Here is a 23,723-nt window from a genome sequence, read left to right as displayed (position 1 = left end):
ACGCATTTCTTAAAAAAAACGCTAAACATGAATGGTGTTCATAGTATAGCATCCCGTTATAGACGGAAGCACGTTCATACTACGTATGTTTACTTGTTTGGTCCGCTGTAAGCAGCGGATGTGCATTCATAGTATTGTAACGGTCCGCTGTAGGCGGCGAATTTGCGTTCATAGAATAACATTCCGTTGTAGACGGAAGTACGTTCATAGTACGTATATTTACTTGGTTGGTAATATGCAAATAAGCAAAGCCCAGGCTCTGTGTGGATTGAGAATTTACTGTATATAAAGACCAACGGACCCCTTCAGGGTCGAGCATGATTTTCTCTAAAGGGATCTGTTGGTGTTTGTTTGACGTCGCAAGTTACAAATATATAGGTATCGATACATGTGTGTGATAACTAAGTATGGTAAAACATGGCTAGAGAAGGCAATTTTTAATTAAAATATACGAAACTCAAGACAAATTGTGACGTGTAATATTTTAACTAAATTGGTTACTTATGGTATTCCGGATTCAATATCAAAATGAAGCGGTATTCCGGAATTTGGTCCTATAGTAAGCTATTTTCCAGATTCTAGGTGGGGATGGGCTGACAACCTGATTACACATTCAATCGACGTTATAAAATCTAGTCTAACGTGCGTCTGGTTGCGCCAAGCGGATCAGAATCAACTGTTATACCATCAGCACCGGGAGGCCTTCAACTAACAAAAATAATACAATTAAAGCCCAAGTAATAACTGTTTCTACTATCAAACATGTGTATTAAGTAAATGAATTTAAATATGAATTATCAATCTTAACCATTAATTGAATACTTCTAGCCTTCTCCACCAACTTTGGTAATGTGAAAACTCTTAAAGGTTGTATGTTTAGTGTGATATCTATTGACCTAAGCTTAAATATAAGTGACTTTTATTTTGTGAACAACAAAAATTGTAAGTCAAGAGCAATTACCTCTCATGATGGATCAGAAATAGCGTACGATCTTTTGGCATTCAGTTTTGACAGAAGGAAAAAAACTTTGATTTACACTGCTATAACTGAACTATTTTTTGTCTATTAATATATAAACTTTTTAAATATATATAAAGAAAAAATGAAGACCTATTCTGACTCAAAAGGTTTTCCTCATAGTTTATTATCTATCAAACTGTTAGGCAATTTGCTCTAAAGGGTATATTTATAATGAAAATATCTACACTTATACAGGGCATGTAATTCATGAACCGTTCCCATCATCGATATATGAATACTGTTGGCTGCTCCCAAGCGTCTCCTTAACACTGATCAATCGAAATAATGGTCTTAAGAAAAGTTAGTGGTAAAACATGGTAAAACATAGTGGCACACCTCATAACTTGGGTAAGTAGAGAACAATTACATTCTCATTGATAATTTTATACGTTAGATGAGCTACTGGCATATAGTGCAACTAAAGGGAGCGAGACAAATCAGCCCCTTACCAAATCGGCCTACAACCAAATCGGCCCTTACTGCCTTAGACTAGTCCATATAAACAGCCGCTTCAGAGTCTTTGATAATTTTTGTGTTGGCGACTCTTCGTTATAGGGAACACAATAAATATCCATATCTTAAAAAACGTTACCTTAACGCGCATTATTGTGGCAAGCCTTAGACGTTTCGGCATTGCCATTTCGTCCCCTTAATTAAATTGACTCAAGATTTTTTGGCCCCTTACTGAATTTGAACACAGACACTTCGGCCCCTTAATTTTATTTTATTTTGAATATAAAGAAAAAAAAAATTGTCAAATTTTATTTCAAAAGAAGTTGTAAATGAGATATGTAAATTCACAAATAGACAAATATTAATGAAATACATTGATAAGATTGATAAAAGAAATGTCTCAGAAAAAAAACAACTTATATAAATGTTGGAGGCAGCCCTTGGCTGTCACCGTACAGCCACAATAATGTGGGTTTAGAAAACCTTTTTTATCATTTGGATATTCATTTTGTTCCTTAAATGCCACAAGTCAACTGAGCCGAACCAATGTACAGTGATTTTTTTTAAGAATTATTTTTACTGCATGTGCCTTGCAAATTGGTAAAAGAAGTTGACTTTGGGAAAAATACAAAATCAGGCCAAAATAGCTATTATAATGGAAAATATACATTTTTTAACTTTTTTATGCATACATTATGCTGTGAAAGAGTAAGTCTTGTTAAGATTTTGTTTATATTTCACGAAATTAATTGCTTATTTCATTCATTAACGTAATCTGCATTTATCAAATTGGGAAAAGTTTTAAAATTTAGGGAAAAATGGACAGTTTTTTACAAGGGTAAACAGCCTTTAGAAGGCAGTAAATTGCACCAAAAAAAAAAATCACTGATGTAAAATATATTCTTCAACTATAACACCAACACCACAATACTTTACACTTCACTGTTAAAGTAAAACACAAAAGTTACACTTTAATTATTTTAGCCAAAACCTTTTACTTATTACATTTAAGTGTTTTATGAAACACAAATAATTAGTTTAATTTAGATCGCCTTCTGTCAATAAAGCATAGCCATTTTGAAACCATCTAGCAGGTGCCCCTTATCTTTCCTCTCAATATACTAAGCGCTGGGATCTGTGATTCTTGGCTAGGAAAACAACAAGTGGGTTATGGACGCGTAGAGTCGCCAAATCAAAAACTGTCAAAGACTCTGAAGTGGCTGTTTATATGGGCTAGTCAGCGTAGAGAGCGTTATGTAGATATTGACGCCAGGATTATGGATGAGTGGGACTTATATGACTCGCGTGAGGTCACGTGCAAGAAGTTTTTGAGAAATGTTGATGCCATCTATGGCGGATGATGGGTGCTTGAAACAGTTTTAGATAGTGGACTTGATATAAAATACATTTCATTATACCTCATGTAAATATTAACAACATGCTTATGAATATTATTTTAAAGATTATTTCAAGATTTTTTTGAAGTACATATGTATAAAGATTAATGTTTTAACTCGATTTATTTTTTATAGAAAAACAATATCATAATAAATGTCTATGTTCACAAGTATATATATTTGTGTTCAAGTATAAATATATTTTCTTTTAAATTTTTTTTTTATCAATACATTTTTGTGCATATATAGCTTTATGTGAATAAACATATCTCATTATAACTTCTTTTCAAATATTTTTTTTATGATTTTTATTTATATTTGGAAATAAAAATATAAATAAATAAGGGCCAAAATGTCGAAACGTCTACAGGATGGGGCCGATTTGGTAAGGGGCCGGAAAGGTAAACGTTTCAACTAGGGGCCGATTTGGTAAGGGGCCAATTTGTATGGAGGCCCAACTAAATAGTCTCATAAACTACCGGTGTGTTTAGGTAGAAGACAACAGTGAGTGTGGTAGTGTGGCTCGGCTGAATCTTAGTCGACTGATCCATACCAATGTAAAATATATTTTTTCAACTGTTACTCCACAATACTTAACACTTCACTGTTAAATAAAAACACAAAAGTTACACTTTCAGGGGCGTAGCAAGAAGGTTTGTGATGTGTACGCAAGTACTTCCCCGGAAAATTATTGTTTACCAGATTGTCTGTAGTGACTTCTCGGAGCAATCTGACCCCTTAACGTATCAAAGTTTTGTCAACAAAAAAGATAATGGTTTAATTGATATATATAGAGGGAATGAGGTTGATCATGAAATGATATTGATATCCTGACACCATCCGATAAAAGTGATGCCATAATAATCATGATAACTGACAGCTACCACAATTCATTTTTAGGCAAAAAAGCAGTAATATGTGTGATCAGCATGTATACAGCTATACACGCCAATGCTTGTGTAAAACTTAAAAACCACGAGTATTTATAACATCATCATTCAACATTTAGTCACTACAGACTCGGTACTTATCGCAACGGATGCTATTAGCATTCTTCTGTATGGACACAATGAAACAGTCACTCGAACACAAGCCAGGGATCAAATTTAACTTTTTTTGCCACTAGCAAGTTTTTGCTAGTGCCATTTTTTTCAACTAGCAAAATGGTGGGTTCCACTAGCACTTATTAAAAGGCTGTTTTACTTCATGTTAGTTGCCAAATAAACAAGTAGTTTTGTTGTAGCATTATGTTCATTGTTTATCAAGTGCATTGAGATAAGAATAAACTATAAACGTTTACATTTTGTTTTTGATTCTTACATAAATAAATCATATACCCAGCTGGGCTAACTGAGCTCCTGGTTACTTAAAAGCCTTGAATCATTAGTAGTAAGTGACACTCCTCCCCACCAAAGTTTATACTTTCAAAATGTAAAGTGGGGAGGAGTGTAACAGTCATTATTCTAAGCCATTCAATGCGACTGAGTAGCCAAGTGCCTGGTAAGTCAAGTTGGGTAGAGGACCAGACTTACAAGCAGGGGTTCATAGGCTCGAATCCTACACAGAGTAGATGTTTTTCTCTTGAAAATATATATGTACACTGACATTTTTCGATGGTAATGTATATTGCACACGTGACCAAAGCATGGAGGATCTAGCAAGTAATATGGGCAGGGTGCGAACTGTTGCTTAGTAAATAAAAAATAAAATACTGAAATGCCTACAGTTGATGTTTTATCGCTGACGAATTCTTTACAAACATCACACTACATTTTGAATTCAACATTGCCATTATTCTCTGTTGTTGCATACAAAAGTTTGGTGTTCAACTCCGTTTCCTATTTTTTGACGGTTCTGACAGATGCCGTAGAATCGGACCGAGAATTTTTGGTTTGCGACAAAGTACCGACAATTCATGACTATTCGCTAGGTTTGGTTTTATTGGGGGGCTTCTCGGTCAATCCCCGCGTCGCTGTCAGCCTTTTCACCTTTCCAGGCCTTTTCGCGTAACAAAACGTGGTTAATTTTCTCTTCTTTTTTGACAGTTGCGAATCACAAACGAGACGAAAACAGTTATCTCCTAGGCGCTTGCTTAAATACCCGATAATAACATTTGAGTATAGCGACAAGCGTCCATACACGGTCACATGATCATCTTCCAGGCGCTTACTTAAATATCCGATAGTAACATTTGTACGCAGCGACAAGCGTCCATATACCGGGTCACGTGATTATCTATTATGCAGTAAACTTGCGGAAAGTTTTTAAAGCGCAAAGGAGAGTTTGAGCGAATTCGACGATTTTATTCGCGGTCGCTAAAATATTCGAGTGCCAGGATTTTCTACTCGCATTTTTCGATTCTTACTCGCATTTTGCGAGTTAGCGACCGTTAAATTCGATCCCTGACAAGCACTAGTTACCTGCTTTTTGCGTCTTACAAAATTATCCAACACTGTCAAGTTGCTTCTCTTAATTAATATACAAACAAGACAATTTACTGGCCCTGATTGTGTCAGACAAATCGGATGGCTTTTCTGCCTCATCAACATTGACCGATCTTAGAATGTCTCTCGTATTTTGGCAAATATAAATTTATTTATATCATCAATTATAAAAAAAAGTTTAAAAAGTCGGCGTTCTGATGTTAAGATTTAATGATAAAATACGATGGTTTATATGTAAATATCCAAGCATTATATGGGTAGTATTTTTCTTTTAACACTTTTGGCTGTAAGTACTATTGTAACAAGCCAAATATATGTAAAATGCAGGTAGAATTAAGGAAAAGAAATACAGCTTTATTGCACCACTGCTACACATGTACAATACATATAAGTGTGTATGTAAGTAACACAGAATATTTATACCTTGTTCTCCATCTTTAAACTTCTCTGTGAAACGTCATCTCGTAAGCTGAAGATCTCGGCTGTATGAATCAAAGATAGAGTCATGCAGCGCCTCTGACAGCTGGTTAAGTCGCTTCGAGAGCGGATACTGCGCCGAGTAGAGTTAAGAAGGCGTTCATCCAATTCTGCAGACAGGTGATCAATGAATGGCAGGAACATGTTTATCTTCTGTTGGAACTAAGGTCATTTAGGTCTATATTCCAGTGGTGTCAATTGGCTTTGCGCAACTCTTTGTAAAGATGGCTCAATGGCATTGTGTTGGGCAATGTTTATGGCACTTTGGAAGAGAGCGTCTCATATTGCTGGGTCATTACTTTCTTTGTTGATCATGGGGTTTTCAACCTTTGACTCCTCTACTGCGACGAAATGATCACAGTCATTCTTTTGTAATAGGGCAGTTAATTTAATCAAGCCTGACAAGACGTGTTCGGTGTCCACTAGAGTGATTATAGGTATTAGCCATTAAAGCCATTTGTTATATTGTGCTACAGTCTATAGCGTCGTCTGCAATGAATCCATAACATGGGCTTTTGTTGCACTCTCTCAAAATATCTTCAACAATGATTTCTCCACATATCTGTATTAGCTAAATCTGAATTTCAGGGTACGTGTACTTTTTTCAGTTTCTTTCTTAACCAAGTAGTTACGTAAAAGCCTATTATCTGTACTGAAGTTTCCATCATCTTCTCCGTGACCTCTCAATGCTATTCCTAAGTTTCCACAAAGGATAATGGAGAGTTTAATACATTTCAGTATCTGTCTGTTTTTAGTTACAACAATATCATGCCGTCAAACAACTTAGCGACGATGTCGTTCTCTTTACCTTCTGAAATATTGATGAAGTTATCTGTTGCAAGAAGCGAACATTGTGTTATTTCAACGCCTGGTGCCTTGTAACCAGCTTTCCTAGGTTGCTCCAGTCGTTGATTGGCGATACCCGAACGCCTTTTCCTTCGAATCCCCACCTTGTGGACCAAAACCTCGTTAAGGCCCACAATACTCATTATCCTTGCTTGTGGAATATCTCTACCGACTGTTTGACACGAACCAGTGAGGTTGTTACCACCATAAGCTTGATCCAATCAGTCTGAAAAGCAAAAGATAATGTCAAGTTGACGTTGGTCGATGTGTGTAAATAAGTCTTATGTGATTCAGAAATTGAAACTGTTTCCCTAATTTGGAGCGTTCGATTTTATTTCAGCCATTTTCAAAACATTGCAACATAGAAAGTATTAAAGGCAGACAAATATATTTATAATTGAATTATCGAGTAGCTCTACGCGTCGTATACTCATTCAAAATAAGAAGACGCCTTGATTTGTAAACAATCGTTATTTCAACAATTTAGTTTATAGTTTTACAATTGAAATCTGACCTAAACAAAACAACTTATTATATTTTACTCATCCTTCTACATGTAGGGGTTAATTTTTTTTGCAAAATTGAACTATTCATTTTTTTGATTTTTTGAGATGATCTGTACGCGTCTGCGTACTCTGCGTATAGGACGCTACGTGCCTGACTTTATTAATTATTTTAGCCAATACCTTTTACTTATTACACTTAAGTGTTTAACACAAATAATTAGTTTAATTTAGATCAACTTCTGTCGCAAAGCATTGCCATTTTGAAACCATCTAGCAGGTGCCTGTTATCTTTTCGCTCAATATACTTCGTGCTGCGACCTGTTATTATTGGTTAGGAAAACAACAAGTGGGATATGGATGCGTAGAGTTGCCAAATCAAAAACTGTCAAAGACTCTGAAGTGGCTGTTTATATGGACTAGGCTGAATCTCTAGCTGGTGGTAGCGACTTAACTAGACTGTAAGACAGTTATAATAGGGACAATATCATAACCAATGCCATGTTGTTATTATTGAGGAAACTGTAGGAAAGTCTTTGGATGCTGGTATACCAGTATAAATATAGACATGTATGTGTAAAAGCATATTTTAGGTAGATATTGCATACATGCCATCTTTCTGGAGACCATTTAATATAGGGGCATATTTATCCCTCTCCAGAGGACCAGGCATACATGCCATTATACCCTGTTGGTGGTGGGGGAAATCCCCCGGAATTCCGACCTATCCCCCGTTTTTAAAAAAAAAACTTGCTCAAGGTTGTCAGTGGAAAGCATCGATAATATTATAAGTGGGAAATTACATGATGGACGATGATGACTTAAAATCCAAAAATTATTGTAATAAGAGTGTGTTTCTGTATTTATTCTTATATCATAAATGTAGATATTGCTTAAGATTTCGCTGCCTAAAAATTGCTTGGTGTAATTTCAAAATCCCCTGGAATTCAGACAAAAATCCCCTGGAAAGCCTCTCAGAAATATGGCATGTATGACCAGGGGATAGAATAAAATTCCTAGGGATTTCCCTCCACTGGGGGATATGGTATGTATTATTGCGATATATATTCCTATATATTGCAGAAACAGATGACTCTGACAAAAAAGCTCAACAAAAAAGCTGTATCATCATTGATAACATAAATTCCATAAATTGACATTAGACTAGGGAAATGTGATTAATTGATCAAGATATTGCTTCTATTAAATCATTATAATTCTTTAATATGATGATATATATTTTTTTTAAATCTGGGGGACCGAATATTCATCCCCCTCCGGAGGACCAGGGGATGGATCAAATATCTGGGGTATTTTCTCTCCTCCAGGGGATATTATTGCAATTAAAGTTGTAAAACTACATAAAATAATACCTTGCAAATGATCATCACTCCAAATTATTTTCTTTGCCTTCAAGACAGCCACTGCATGCATGCAATGCATTTGTTTTTAGCATTTTTGTCAACCAATGTAAGGTGAAAATTGAAAATGTGATTTTTTTTCATTTCAGGTTGATTTCAGTTACAAGTGGTGATTCTTGTCAAGTATGGACCACACACCTCCATTTGACGAAATGATGATGACTGTTGTCTGCCATCTTAACTTAAGAAACATTAACAACCTAATAAATTCATATGAACAAGTACTTGAACAGGGTTATTTTTAAAAAGGAAATTATGGCATCTAACTTTGAATCTGTTGAACATGCATCTGACCTAATTCATGACTTTGTCTGCTCTCCATGTAAAGATGATGGATTAAATAATGAGGCAAAATTCTTCTGTGATGAATGCAAGAAATATTACTGCAACAACTGTGTACTGCTTCACAACAAACTGTTTAGGACACATTCCGTGCTTGGAAGACAAGATGTGAGCAAGTGGTTGGGGTATGCAGGACTGAGCCCCATAGAGATATGTGACAAACATGGTGACAAGAAGATTGAACTGCTCTGTGAGGACCATGATGAGCTTTGTTGCCACATTTGTGTTTCTCTTAATCACAGGTTAGTCGTTTATTCTATTTTATAACTTATCAATCCATAAATCATTGTTAAATAATTGTAGTCAATGCAAAATACTGATTAGTTATCAATTTTATTATATCATCATAATATACTCATCAATTTGTTTGTAGCAGTATTCAGCGTTCAGTTTTTAATTTTAATCAACATTTCTTTGAAGTATCCATTCAAGCTAACTTTTTGTTTAATTTCATTAAAAGAAATTTAATTCCAAAAGCAATTTTATTACAGTTTGTGATTAGATATCAACAACCTATAGTAACACTCCAATATATTTGAAATTAAATTTGTTCATTTTTGGGGTCCTGCAAAATGCTACTCTAAACTACTAAGACCTACTAAGAACTAAGTAACATACTAAGGACTATTAAAAGCTACTAAGAACTACAAAAGGCTACTAAGAGCTACTATAAACTAAGAGCAATTAAGTACTAACAGCTACTGAGAACTACTAATATAGAGCTATTAATAATTGCTAAGAGCTACTAAGAACTCTTAAGAGATACCTAAATGCACAAAAAGAAATGTAATAATTTAATGAATCATAAAATCAAAGATTAGGACAGTATTTAAAATTCAGAAAGTAAGCTTATTTTCAAGTTGTTGCATGTATTTGGGTATTAATAGAACAATATTTATGATAATCTTCTTTGGTGAAAAGAATTTTTTTTCAATTATGAATAAGTGAATTTTAAAATAAAAGTCTATTTTTACTAACCCTTTTTAAACTTCTTCATATTTATAATTATTGCTCTAAAGTAACTCTTTGTAGTTCTTACTATCTCTTTGTAGTTCTTAGTAGAGCTCTCTTAATAGCTCACAGTGACGTTTAGCAGGACCCCTTGTTTGTGATATTCAACTGAAATTATGTTTATCAAGAAACATAACTGCTTTAATAAACATTGAACAATTCTGATATTTACTGATAAGTATTGCAAGGCTGGATCGGATTGAGCAAATTCTTTAAGATAAAGACAAGAGCTGTCACAGTATGTGACGAATGCCCCCGAATGTGACATTGACCTATGAACAAGGTCAGTACATGAAAAGTTGATCTTGCCTTTACGTGTCAAATACATATGGCAAGTTATTTTAAATTGCCTATAAAAATACCACCCATACTTGACAACCTACACTGTTATGTCCTTATAAGCAGCATTCCATTGTGAATAAACACTAAGTGTGACCTTGAACTTAGAGGTAGAGACATGGATCTTGCATGTGACATCTCGTCTTGGTATGTCGGACACATGTGGCAAGTCATTTTAAAATCTGTCCATACAAGAGAACGTTACAGCCTGGACACAACAACCTATACTCTATGTCCTTATATATGCAGTATTTCATTGTGAATAAACACCTAAGTGTGACCTTGACCTTAGAGGTAGGGACACGGGTCTTGCATGCGACACGTCGTCTTGGTCTGTAGAACACATGTGGCAAGTTATTTTAAAATCTGTCCATACAAGGGAAAGTTACAGCCCGGACATGATAACCTATACACTATGTCTTTATATGCAGCATTCCATTGTGAATAAACACCTAAGTGTGACCTTGACCTTAGAGGTAGGGACATGGGTCTTGCATGCGACACGTCGTCTTGGTATGTGGAACACATATGGCAAGTTATTTTAAAATCTGTCCATACAAGGGAAAGTTACAGCCTGGACACAACAACCTATACTCTATGTCCTTATATGCAGCACTCCATTGTGAATAAACACTAAGTGTGACCTTCAGGGTTCCCCCTGGGTTCTAAAAAGTTGTCGCCACTTTTTCGCGGGGGGTTAAGGGGGCCGCGATAGGCCCCCTTACGGGTCCAGGGCAGCGCCCTTGTGGGGGCCAAGGGGGCGAAGCCCCCTGAAGCTAATGGGGTTTAAGCATTTAAAGAGCCTTAAATTGCATTTAATTAGCACATTGTCGTGCAAATCATAACATTTTGTTGTACATGAAGCACAAGATATTAATAGCAAATTGTTATTCTGTTGACAAAATTCATTGTATATGGACTAGTATATAAATAAAAAAAATATTGCAAAAAATGTGACATAAACATCAATATGTTGATTTCAGTCTAATGCCTGCATACAATAAAAGAATACATTTGTGAAATTATGAGATAAATTTAAAATAAATGAAAACTCTAAGAAATATACATTGTCAAACTAGGGCCATAACTTTCCTAATAGAAATTTGTCTACCTACTCTTTACTCCAGCCAATATATTAGAAGCCTTATCAAATGGGGTTTAATCCTATTTATTTGATTTCTGTTAATCTTTTTGACACTTTTTGAACTCTTAGAATGCTGCATTTATAGCAATTACAAATGGCGACAAAACCGAAAGCAAGTCTATTTTAAGCGCGTAAACGTCATTACGAAATTTGCATATCACGTGACTTTCCGACAACATAAAATTCTACGATTTGCATATTTAAAACTAACACGATAATTATTCAACAACAAGGCTGTTGAGCTAAATATTAAAATTGTTTGCTAATAAGAGACATAACAGTTGAAGGATGTCATTGTTTATCCGTGAAAGCAATAAAATTCTGCAATAATTAGCGAGGTGTTGACTGGGCCGTGACTGCTTGCCCTAATTATCGGATTAATTTTTGTTGTCGCACCAGCAGATGCGCTTGATTTATGGCAGTGACAGAATCGATTATCATGCAGGCCGCATGGTCACCACTTACGTCATTTTAAGAAAATATTTCAGAAAAAAATCGTTGTCGCCATAAATTCGCCAAATTTAAAAAGTTATCGCCACTTTTGCGATTTTGTCGCAAATGGCGACAATGGCGATCGCCAGCGGGAACCCGGTCGGTGGAATTACCGAAAATCCGAAAATCCCCGTAAATACCGAAAATCCCTTCCATTCTCTGAGGTATATAGCGTTTTCTTTAATACGCCCGGATTTACTACTTTATTGTGTTCGAATGTTGTATGCCGTAATTGTTGGAGGTTGGAGAGGGGTGGGGAAGCCTGGGGAGGGTGGGGGTGGGGGTCGTGGTGACTAAAACCCGGGACCCCCTTTCATTTTCAAAAGTTCGTACAAAAGAACAGTATGCGAGGAGGTTTTTACGCCGTTCCTTCAAAACTGCATTGTGTTTTAGTGGGTTGTATGCTGTATATCTTGGTGGTTGGAGAGGGGTGGGGGAGTCGGGGTAGTTGGGGTGGGGCAGGGAGTGATTAAACCCCGGGAACCCCATTCATATATCTAATTACATACACAAGAGTATGCAGTATGGTTTAAAACTGTATTGTGTTTAAGTGGGTTGTATGTCGTGGTTGAGGTTGGTTGGAGAGTGGTGGGGGAGTCGGAGGAGGGGGTGGTGGCTACGAAGAAGTCTCAAATACTACTTTCACATATCTCATTTCAAATTGTAGAGGTAAGGGAGGGTATGGTCGTACCTTACCGTATACAAAAAAGTATGCGAGGGTGTGTACGCCGATATGTAATACTTCATTTTGGTCGTCCTGTATGCCAATGTTGTTGGTGGGTGGAGGGGGGTGTGGAAGTCGGACGAGGGGGATGGCTAAATCCCGGGAAGTCCTTTTAATTTCATATATGTTAATGTTTTAACGACTAGTTCAATATCACATTTTATTGTGTTTGATTGCTATAATTTCTAACTACAATTCATATGATACCCAATACGAGTATCGGACGGTCATTCACATGAAGCCAGAAAACATTATAGTCAAATCACAATGAATAAGGTTGTATCAATAGTAGAAATATTACCTTTGAATCACTTGTACATAAAAAAAAAGAATATCTTACAATTGTGTGCCTAATTTATACAATTGTTCTTATGTGTATCATAACGATTTGTATGTGTCTCAACTGTTATGTGGAATCGCTTGGTATGTTTCATTGCACAATCTCGCGAAGAAAGAAATGCAAATTGTACAATTTCACATAAATACCATCACTGTACCTAAATAAGAATCATCAACATATTTTAACATGTGTCATGACAATGATAGGAAAGTGTATTTAATGAATAAAGGCTTAATATAAGATTTAATATCATAAAGCATACTATTTAAATTCATACATGAAATATTCGTCTCAATATCGATATGGACATGTCATTGTGAGATATTGGTCCATGTCTGATACCTATCTGTAATGACACCCCGCTGTGACAGATTCTTATCGTGCGGTCAGTACTTGGAACCATGCTGTCACTGATGACTATAATACGATGTGTATTGAACCCCAATGGCGGTCAGGTTCAAAACGGGATGCTCCTGTGAACCAGAAATTAAATCTTGTATTTACACAAAGGAGTATTTGAAGATCAACTTTAAATATTGACTTATAATTATAATAGTTATGTTCATCCTCACCTGATGTGAATATTTTTTTGAATGTATTTATGATTCTATTTCATATTATGTATAACCTATGTCATACCATGTGTTTGTTTATTTATTATTCATTTGTGGTTAAGAAGATGATGTACGTTGTACAAGTCTTAATAAAATATCTGTTCTGTTCTATTTGCACGAAGGTAACAAGTAAGAGTACGCGGTGTATGAGAGAAACATCTGAAGTCGGAATATTTATTTCTTAATGCAATGCAGTTCAAGAGTACATTGCACGTCAGTGTTTCTATTTATATATATATGTATGTTTTATCAATTATATTCGTATTGTTCTTGGTATAATAATAGTACAATATAGATTTAGTGAATACATTTTAGGAAAAGCGTTGTTAGCATTTGCTTTTAAAGAAAGCGAATATGGGTTTTAAAATTGGCTAATTAAAGTCGGAACACCTTGAGAACGTGATATGTTAAATTTAACGTGTTTGGTAAAAAGGTGTGAATTCGCAGTACCTAATGAAAGCGCTTGTTGATATATCAAAGTTAGAACCGTGTAATGAGTGTTTGTAGTAGAATTAACACCTTGGCATGGCTTGAGCACAATCGCCAGATTGTCAGTATATATAAAGGTGTGTTCAAATATATTGCATGTATGTTGTGTTCACTCTTGTTATTAAAAATGAAGAAAGTTGCAATTTTCGGGGACAGTCACGTCTGGCGACTAGGCGCATTCTGCAATGAGGACCACAAGGTGCGTTGTTTTTTCATGTTCACTCACTATGTACAGTAAAACCTAACTTCCTATTTAGTTAGCTTACATCGGCGATTTATACGTGTTTGTTTCTAGTTGTCATATAACGACATGCCAATATACTCGCACTAAAAAGTTTTAGGATGGTCAATCTGTGAGAGTGCAGCTTGTAGACTTTTTTTAAACACCTACTGTCACGATTTAATGACTCAACCTAATTAAGCGTACTAAATATTAGGTCTGAATGTACAATGATATATTATGTATTCATATGTGATGTTTAAGCACTTTGCACACTGTGAAATGTTACAGTCATAAATTGTGAAGTAATTCTATAATTGAAAGGCCGCATATATATTCTGTTTTGTATATATTATGTTTTACTTCAATTGAATATATACGGATGACAATTATTAAAACAATGCTGCAATGAGGTGATAATTGAAAAGAATATTACAAAGGCAACGACTGTGAAGCCATTTACAATATTTATATTGTGGTTAGCCGACTGTTTGATAAAGTAAAGCATCGCTACGTGCTAAGTTAGACAAGATTTCACAGATTGTAACAACTGTAAAAATTTACGAAAAGATGTATATGGTATTATAATTTAATTTAAATTATTTAAAGAATTAGCTCATTTAGGACTTTTAATGCTCACTGCAAATTCACATTCAGTTACCAATCAGTTCACATTAAAGTCGCTGACAGTAGCACATGATTTTGTAATGTTTTATTTGTATTGTATCAGATATTGTGTGCAATGAGTTGATGTTGATTATTCTATGCAATATTTTTTTCGTGGTCACTTTGTTATATTTATAACCTATGCAATCTATTTATGCATGTACGCCGATGTTTTCATTCGGAGCACCTTGGCCATTTCCTACGAAAACAACCTCAAATGTCTATGAACGGTTTACAAAGTAAGAAATCGGTACACTTTAACTACGCCGCACGCAAGTAGATCGCGTTGTACATTGAATTAAGCAGCTGTACTTATGTTTGCAATTTTATAAAAATTAACGGGCAACTATTTTCAACTTAAATCTACACATTTTTTTCATTATATAATGTAGAATTTACGGACCTTCTTAACTGAGGTTGTTCTCGAAAAAATGGAGCTCAACATGAATACTTCTATGCAACCATTATTTATGTCCATGTCATGCTTGTGTTGTTGTGATATTTGCCACATTTTACCAAACTTAATCTATTGGTGTATAATTTCGCGTTTCTTTTGCCCAGTTTATTTCCATCTTTTCAACTGTCACTTGGTCCCCGTTTTTTACTGTTTGTAGAAATTGTGTAACCTCCACTTGTGTTCACAGTCAGTTAAGGGCGCTGTATGAAATGCAGATAACTTTTCAAAATCCTTCTTTAAAATGAAAATAATACAACAAAATAATTCACGTAGCTACCACCGATTAAAACAAATATAGATGAAAGCAAAATGGCAAAGAAATTAAAAAAACATACATTTAAATCCAGTCAGCGGACATTTAAATATATTAAAGACCTATGTCATGTATCAGTTTGTCTAGCTGTGCTTCGAAAACGCCTTAATTGTGCTTCTCAGTTGTGTTGTAATTATCTGTGATAACTGTTTCGATATATATATAAGATCACCGGATATGGCGCTCGGTAAGACCAGAACATTCGTTATGTACAGGAACATCTAGATTAATTGAAACTACGTAAATGCTGATGTCGCTGCCTTCATCATGTCCAGCTACTTACGAACTAACCCCAAATTTTACTGTTTTTTACCATATCTGATAGGGCGCCTCATATGGGAGATCATGTGACGCCGACGTACCCGAAAAAAGCGTGTTGAAAATTACCAAACGAAAATTTCCCATTATATGGAGTAACATCAAATTCATGCATAGGCGCATTCAATTGTTTGTTGTGGATTTACTGTGCGCCATTGTCCGGTACAAAAAAAAAACATTGTCATTTTAGATGTTATGTGTTTTATTGTATGTCTTTTTGTTCATATAATGTGTTTTTGAATTATGTAACATTTTGTATCATTTTTGCTCGTGCCATGCTGTGTCTACTATGGAAAACATGTCATACCTTTTGAAGTGCTTGCGCGTGAGTTTGTTGCTACAGAGACCCGCCGTGAATCCCATTGTAGGGAAACTTCAGTCTCACTGAGGTGGCATATCTCTCAGCGCAACTCACGTCGCAAATGCAACTACTCCTTTTTCCAAATTGCGTTAACCTTTTGTCGTCGTCGAAAACCATGCGCCAATAATAAGCAATAATAGCGGCTAGCTGATGTCAACATGCACTTTTATGTCAAACGATATACATGGTACATTCAATTTTGGGGTGTACCATTTATGTCAGAGCTAGACAATCAGTGAAACCCATTTAAGCGCGTGAGTTTGTTGCTGCAGAGACCCGCCGTGAATCCCATTGTAGGGAAACTTCAGTCTCACTGAGGTGCCATATCTCTCAGCGCAACTCACGTCGCAAATGCAACTACTCCTTTTTCCAAATTGCGTTAACCTTTTGTCGTCGTCGAAAACCATGCGCCAATAATAAGCAATAATAGCGGCTAGCTGATGTCAACATGCACTTTTATGTCAAACGATATACATGGTACATTCGATTTTGGGGTGTACCATTTATGTCAGAGCTAGACAATCAGTGAAACCCATTTAAGCGCGTGAGTTTGTTGCTGCAGAGACCCGCCGTGAATCCCATTGTAGGGAAACTTCAGTCTCACTGAGGTGGCATATCTCTCAGCGCAACTCACGTCGCAAATGCAATTACTCCTTTTGTAATCGGCCAGCAATAAATACGGTTAGCTGATGTCGACTACATTTACTGGGATGAATTATTCCATAATCATCGCTTTATGATAAAATATTTCTCTATATCGCATCAACAACAAATAAATAAAAATAGTTCAGGAAAAGTTCATGAAGAGTTCGAACTTGCTCGACAACATGACATGTTACAGGCATATTTTCCTCGCGTTTCGCTTTCGAGTCTTTGAGGTACCCATGAAGTAACAACTGTACTTAAAAAATGAAAAAAAGGTGCTTATGTTTTCAGTTTATGTCCCCCTTTAGGGAAAGCTGAGACATATGCATTGACGTGACATTCAACAGTACTGCCAACAATGTCACACCATTATACCTACTAGTATCTTTCTAGCCATGGGTTCTTTGTATGCTTTGATTGATAATTGACAGTCATTATACAACTGTTTTGTCAACTCAGTTTTACATCTTGTACATATGTTTTATTTATTTTGTTTTATACACTGAATGTTCAGGCTATCATATGTGTATTTAACTTCTATTATTATACATGCTTTACATTTGCCACAACCCTTGCGCGTTAGTGCTACATTGCTGCTTAAGAGAGCCATTACATAGCTCTCTTACGTGGACTTAAAACATTGCATTTCTGTATGATTACTAACCCATTTAAATGCTGGTGTGCCTTTATGTGAATAGTTCTAAAACGGGATATTAAGGTTTATAGAAAAATGTTTGTGAGCTAGATAGGTCTATATAACAAACAAGGTACAGTTCACGAGTACTGTCATAGTGGCAAGACGGTTGTTAATTACCTTTAATTCGAACATATCACTTTACGGTCATTCCCGTGAATGTTTCGGCAACCTAACTGTTTTCGCAGAATAGGATGATTATTTCAAAATAAGTATCGATTTCTTTCGGGATTAATTGATGAATATTTTTAACATTGCATAAGCAGTCCGTCTTAAAATAATACGAAATGAAAGTCCATAAGGGAGGGAGGTTATTTTCAATTAGACCAATTTTTTATGATTTTTTGAAGATGCTGTAGCATTTCAATGTTCTCTGAAGCTGTAGTACGTAACAAATTAGGAATGTGTTGAAACTTCTTCAACTAAATGAGGGTTGGTTTTGGGTGGGGGTGGGGGATGGGCCATGCCGAGAGCGCCTCCTCGTGGTGTGGCCTGGATATGGCACGGTGAATGAACAATCTGTTTTTCATCTAAATTAGAATTTTTTTTATATATAATACAAATCTTTGGTCCAATTCAAGTCCACATTCATCCTGCCATAACTGAACGCTCTCATATGGTCGAAAATTAGCAATATCACTTCGCTTAAGATCATCCTCTTTCATATAATATACCACTTCGGGACATATGGCATTATAATAACCGCCTACTCAGCCCCCGAAGGTGAACAGACCTCGGCTTACGCCTCGGTCCATATACACCTTCGATGGGTAAATGGCCTGTCCTTATTATGTCATATGGCCCTCAGTGGTGTATTATATTAAATTTCTTTAATATCGTAAACACTGACGTGCAACGTACTCTTGAACTGCATTACACTAAGAAATAAATATTCAGACTTCCGATGTTTCTTTCATACACCGCGTACTCTTACTTGTTACCTCCGTGAAAATACAAGATTTAATTTCTGGTTCACAGGAGCATTCCGTTTTGAACCAGAACGCCATTGATTGGGGTTCAATACACATCGTATTATAGTCATCAGTGACAGCATGGTTCCAGGTACTGACCGCACGATAAGAATCTGTCACAGCGGGGTGTCATTACTGATAGATAACAGACATGGACCAATATCTCACAATGACATGTCCATATCGATATTGAGACGAGTATTGCATGTACGTATTTAAACGGTATGCTTTACGATATAAAATATTAGATTATGCCTTTATTCATTAATAACACTTTCCTATCATGACCAATGTTAATATGATTTTGATGATTCGTATTTAGGTGCAGTGATGGTATTTAAGTGAAATTGTACAATTTGCATTTATTTCTTCGCGAGATTGTGCAATGAAAATTACCAAGCGATTCCACATAACAGTTGAGACACATACAATTCGTTATGATACACATAAGGACAATTGTATAATCAACTCCCGCTTGATACCAGTTATTCACCTTTATCGACACACAACTTGTTCACAATACACAATTAATTATTATTTATCGATTACTTATACAGCACCATTTCTATATACACGTTCAAAGGCGCTTTCAACAATATAAACTGATAACTAATTACAAGCAATATCAATACAAAAGCTATTAAACAATCAATGTACGACATATTAAAAATCAGAAAATCAATAAAAAACTATAATTTGATATCAATTGAATTACTAGTTTGAAGTTAAAACATTAAATATCAATATCTACGATAACAAAATAACTTCAGCCCATGTACAGTACACAACTTCTGTGTATCTTTATTACCGTCTGCTGTCTTATCAGATCGCACATTTAAGTGTCTTGCTGTGCGGTGTCATCCAATACAGTTCAATTTTCATAAACGAAACTGAATGAATAAATCTTGTTATCATACTTCGTTGGTTTTGATTACGTTTAAGTCACCCCAACACCCCTCCACCGACTCCCCTTCCCCTCTCTACAACCAACTATGGCATACAAGCGATGACACTAATAATAAGTAATTACTCCCGGCGTACAAACCACCTCGCACACTCGATGTAAAATGAAAGGGGGTCCCGGGTTTTAGTCACCACGACCCCCACCCCCACCCTCCCCAGGCTTCCCCACCCCTCTCCAACCTCCAACAATTACGGCATACAACATTCGAACACAATAAAGTAGTAAATCCGGGCGTATTAAAGAAAACGCTATATACCTCAGAGAATGGAAGGGATTTTCGGTATTTACGGGGATTTTCGGATTTTCGGTAATTCCACCGACCCGCGGGAACCCTGGACCTTGACCTTAAAGGTAGGGACACGGGTCTTGCACGCGACACGTTGTCTTGGTATGTGGAACACATGTGGCAAGTTATTTTAAAATCTGTCCATACAAGGGAAAGTTACAGCCCGGACACGAGTTATTGAGCCAGACACACGGACGAACGAACGGATGGACGGAAGGTGCGATTTTAATATGCCCACCTTTGGGGGCATAAAAAGCATACGGAATAATGTTCATGCTGTGAGAGCTCAGAAAATAAAACATTCACAATTTTCAGAATGTGTCAAAGCATCAAGCATGTTCCTGATCTAGCCAATGGATTGAAAAAACAAACTGACTACATAAAACTGCCACCTGATGTACAAAACATAAATCACAGGCTTCAAGAAATCACCAGGAAGAGGACACACAACAAACAGTCTCTCAAAGACTCAGGGAATACATTGTTTGCAGAAATCAAGTCACTCAGGAAAAAAGTGAATGACAAGTTTGATGAAATAGAGAAAAAGACCAATGACATCTTACAAGAACAACTCCATGAGGCAGATGATTTCTTACAGGAGGACATAAACAAATGCACTCAGCTCACTGACACACTAAATACTTGCTTAAAAATAATCTCACCCCAGCAAGATGACAACACCTTCTTTATAGCCTTCAAAAAATGCAAGCACAAGATGAGAGAAGCAGAGAACATGCTACAGGAACTGTCCATTAAGCCTGACATATCACTAACATTCCAGGCCGATCCCGGGATCAAACAGTTTCTTTCCGGATTAAACACACTTGGAAAAATTGAAGGAATTCCTGTCAAAGATCCATATCAACACCCAAACTTTGTTTTTATGACCAAAAACAGTTCAAAATACTCTGTAAAATTGCTCAGTGATAGTGAATGCAAAGTAAATGGTTTATGTGAGATGCCTGGAGGAGAAATCTTGATCACAGACAACAGCAAATTAAAGCTGCTGAACTCCCACTATCAGGTGGCCTCATGTAAGCTTATTCCTGCGCCAAACCATGTCTGTCACATTGCTGGAAATGAAGCTGCTGTAACTCTAGGTGCCGGTAACAAAGGTGTGCACTTCATCACTGTGACTGGTGGTACAATTGGTGTAACAAGACAGTTAACATTTCCACATTTTTGTTTCGGTATTGCCCATCACAATGGTAACCTATATGTAGGATCCTTGACAGCCATTTACCAGTACACAATGTCAGGTCAGCTAGTGAAAATGATATACGAAGACAATAGTGCCGGAGTCACAGTGGGCAGATTCACAGTGAGCAGAGATGGCACCAACATCTACATTCCAGCTTTACACACAAACAAACTCATCACCATTGACACAAGTGGGAACATTCTGTCAACTCTTCAGGACCCGGACTTTGATCTGCCTATTTCAGTGTGTGTGAGTGATGGAGGACATGTGTTTGTCTGCTCACAGCTGTCCCACAAAGTGACCCAGGTGGACAAGGAGGGCAAACACAAACTGGCCACCTTGGCAGATGTACTTTACAAACCTTGCGCAGTATTGTTTACTAGACACAGTATCATAGTTGGAGGTCGGAGCAATGAGATTTCTGTGTTTCAGCTTAAATAGTTAAACAAATCAACAAACTAAAAGTCAGGAAGAGATTGGAAACCAACATATACTCGAGTTTTTTTACAGAATCTGTAAATTTTGCTTCTATTCTGGTTATCTCATTTTCAAAATCCTGTAAGATCTTTACATATACAGTGTGCGAAATTAACGGTAGCCGGATCGCCAGAGGTGACTAAAAAATTACCCAGGCTAAGAAAAAATTATTTAGGATAAAATAAGGATGAAATCATCAGGCTTGTTGATTAAAAATATGTCAGGTCAATGTTTACTTCGACACCATTTACCTACTTACGGATAATCATTTGGAGCTCCTCGGCCGTTTTTCCATAGAAAACAGTGGTGTTTAGAACAGTTTTGGTGGAAAATGGCCGAGGATTTCTGAATACTGAACACAGATTGACAGGACCAACCAATACTTGCATCTTTAAAGTTCTGAATAAAATAACATACTGAATAGTTTTTATATTATTCCTTGTCTAAAATCATAAAAAGTACTCATAGTTTTGTCCAATGTTTTTCTGTAAGCTGTGGGGCTACAGAAGTCTGGATTTGGCTACAGAAATCTCAAAGTACAAATGTATGTAGCCCCATTGGCAGGGTAAAAAGCCTACTTTCACAAATGCACACGCTGCACACACACACACACGCACACACACGCACACACACACACACACATGTATGTAATTTTGTAATAACTTATTTTATTACAGAAACTAATTTACATGTCCCTACAACATTGCCAATTATACCCCCAACAAACGAAGTTTGAAGGGGGTATATTGGAGTCACCCTGTGGTCCGTTGGTCGGTTTGTCGGTTTGATGGTCGGTCCGTTGCAATTTACCTTGTCCTGAGCATAACTTAACAACTACTCGATGGAATTGGATTAAACTTCATACAATGATAGAGCATAATGAGAGGAAGTGCAGTGTACAATAACCATAACTCTATTCTTGCTTATTACTGAGTTATTGCCCTTTGTTACTTTTGTTTGTCCGGAGTATAACTTGAAAAGTACTGGATGGAATTCATTGGAACTTCATGCAATGGTAAAGCACAATGAGAGGAAGTGCAGTGTTCAAGAACCATAACTCTACATTAGCTAATTACTGAGTAATTGCCCTTTATTTGTTTTTTTTTGCTGTCAAATACTTTTCCAGACACTACCTTACAAACTAATAGATGGAATTTATTAAAACTTAATACAATGGTAAAGCACAATGAGAGGAAGTGCAGTGCACAAGAACCATAACTCTATTTCAGCCAGTTACAGAGTAACTGCCCTTTGTTTCTTTTTTCTTGTCCGGAACATAACTTGAAAATTATTGGATGGAATTTAATAGAATTTCATACAGTGATAGATCAAAATGAGAGGGAGTGCAGTGTACAGGAACCGCAATTCTATTTCAGCTTATTACAGAGTTACTGCCCTTTGTTACTTTTTCTTGTCCAGAGCATGACTTGAAAACTATTGGATGGAATTTAATAAAACTTCATACATAGATAGATCATAATGAGAGGGAGTGCAGTGTACAGGAACAGCAATTCTATTTTAGCCAATTACAGAGTTACTGCCCTTTGTTACTTTTTCTTGTCCGAAGCATAACTTGAAAACTATTGGATGAAATTTAATAAAACTTGATACAGTGATAGATCATAATGGGAGGGAGTGCAGTGTACAGGAACCGCATTTCTATATCAGCTTATTACAGAGTTACTGCCCTTTGTTACTTTTTCTTGTCCAGAGCATAACTTGAAAACTATTGGATGGAATTTAATAAAATTCATACAGTGATAGATCATAATGAGAGGGAGTGCAGTGTACAGTAACCGCAATTCTATTTCAGCTTATTACAGAGTTACTGCCCTTTGTTACTTTTTCTTGTCCGGAGCATGACTTGAAAATTATTGGATGGAATTTAATAAAACTTTATACAGTGATAGATCATAATGAGAGGGAGTGCAGTGTATAGGAACTGCAATTCTTTTTCAGCCAATTACAGAGTTACTGCCCTTTGTTACTTTTCTTGTCCGGGGCATAACTTGAAAACTACTGGATAGAATGTAATAAAACTTTATACAATGCTACAGCACAATGAGAAGGAGTTCAGTGTACATGAATCATTA

At 36.3% G+C, this 23,723-nt stretch overlaps 1 protein-coding gene across 1 annotated transcript; it reads left to right on the top strand.

The window, feature by feature from the left end:
• The first annotated feature begins 1,280 nt into the window (after positions 1-1,280).
• LOC128217106 (uncharacterized) lies at positions 1,281-22,051 on the top strand. The gene is made up of 3 exons (XM_052923986.1): positions 1,281-1,369; positions 8,652-9,146; positions 20,268-22,051. The coding sequence occupies exons 2-3, from the start codon at positions 8,776-8,778 to the stop codon at positions 21,592-21,594; spliced, it is 1,698 nt and encodes a 565-aa protein (XP_052779946.1). The 5' UTR covers positions 1,281-1,369; positions 8,652-8,775; the 3' UTR covers positions 21,595-22,051.
• The last annotated feature ends 1,672 nt before the right edge of the window (positions 22,052-23,723 follow it).

Source organism: Mya arenaria, chromosome 14, assembly GCF_026914265.1.
Source record: "Mya arenaria isolate MELC-2E11 chromosome 14, ASM2691426v1".
Classification (NCBI taxonomy): domain Eukaryota; kingdom Metazoa; phylum Mollusca; class Bivalvia; order Myida; family Myidae; genus Mya; species Mya arenaria.
The sequence above is the reverse complement of the archived record's forward strand: the minus strand, read 5'-3'. Positions and strand labels throughout refer to the sequence as shown.

What these genes read in the sequence shown, in the direction of transcription:
- LOC128217106 (XM_052923986.1), top strand. Translation starts at nt 8,776, where the DNA reads ATGAACAAGTACTTGAACAGGGTTATTTTTAAAAAGGAAATTATGGCA. An exon ending in TGTGTTTCTCTTAATCACAG is followed by an intron (nt 9,147 to 20,267) that starts GTTAGTCGTTTA and finishes CACAATTTTCAG; the next exon opens with AATGTGTCAAAGCATCAAGC.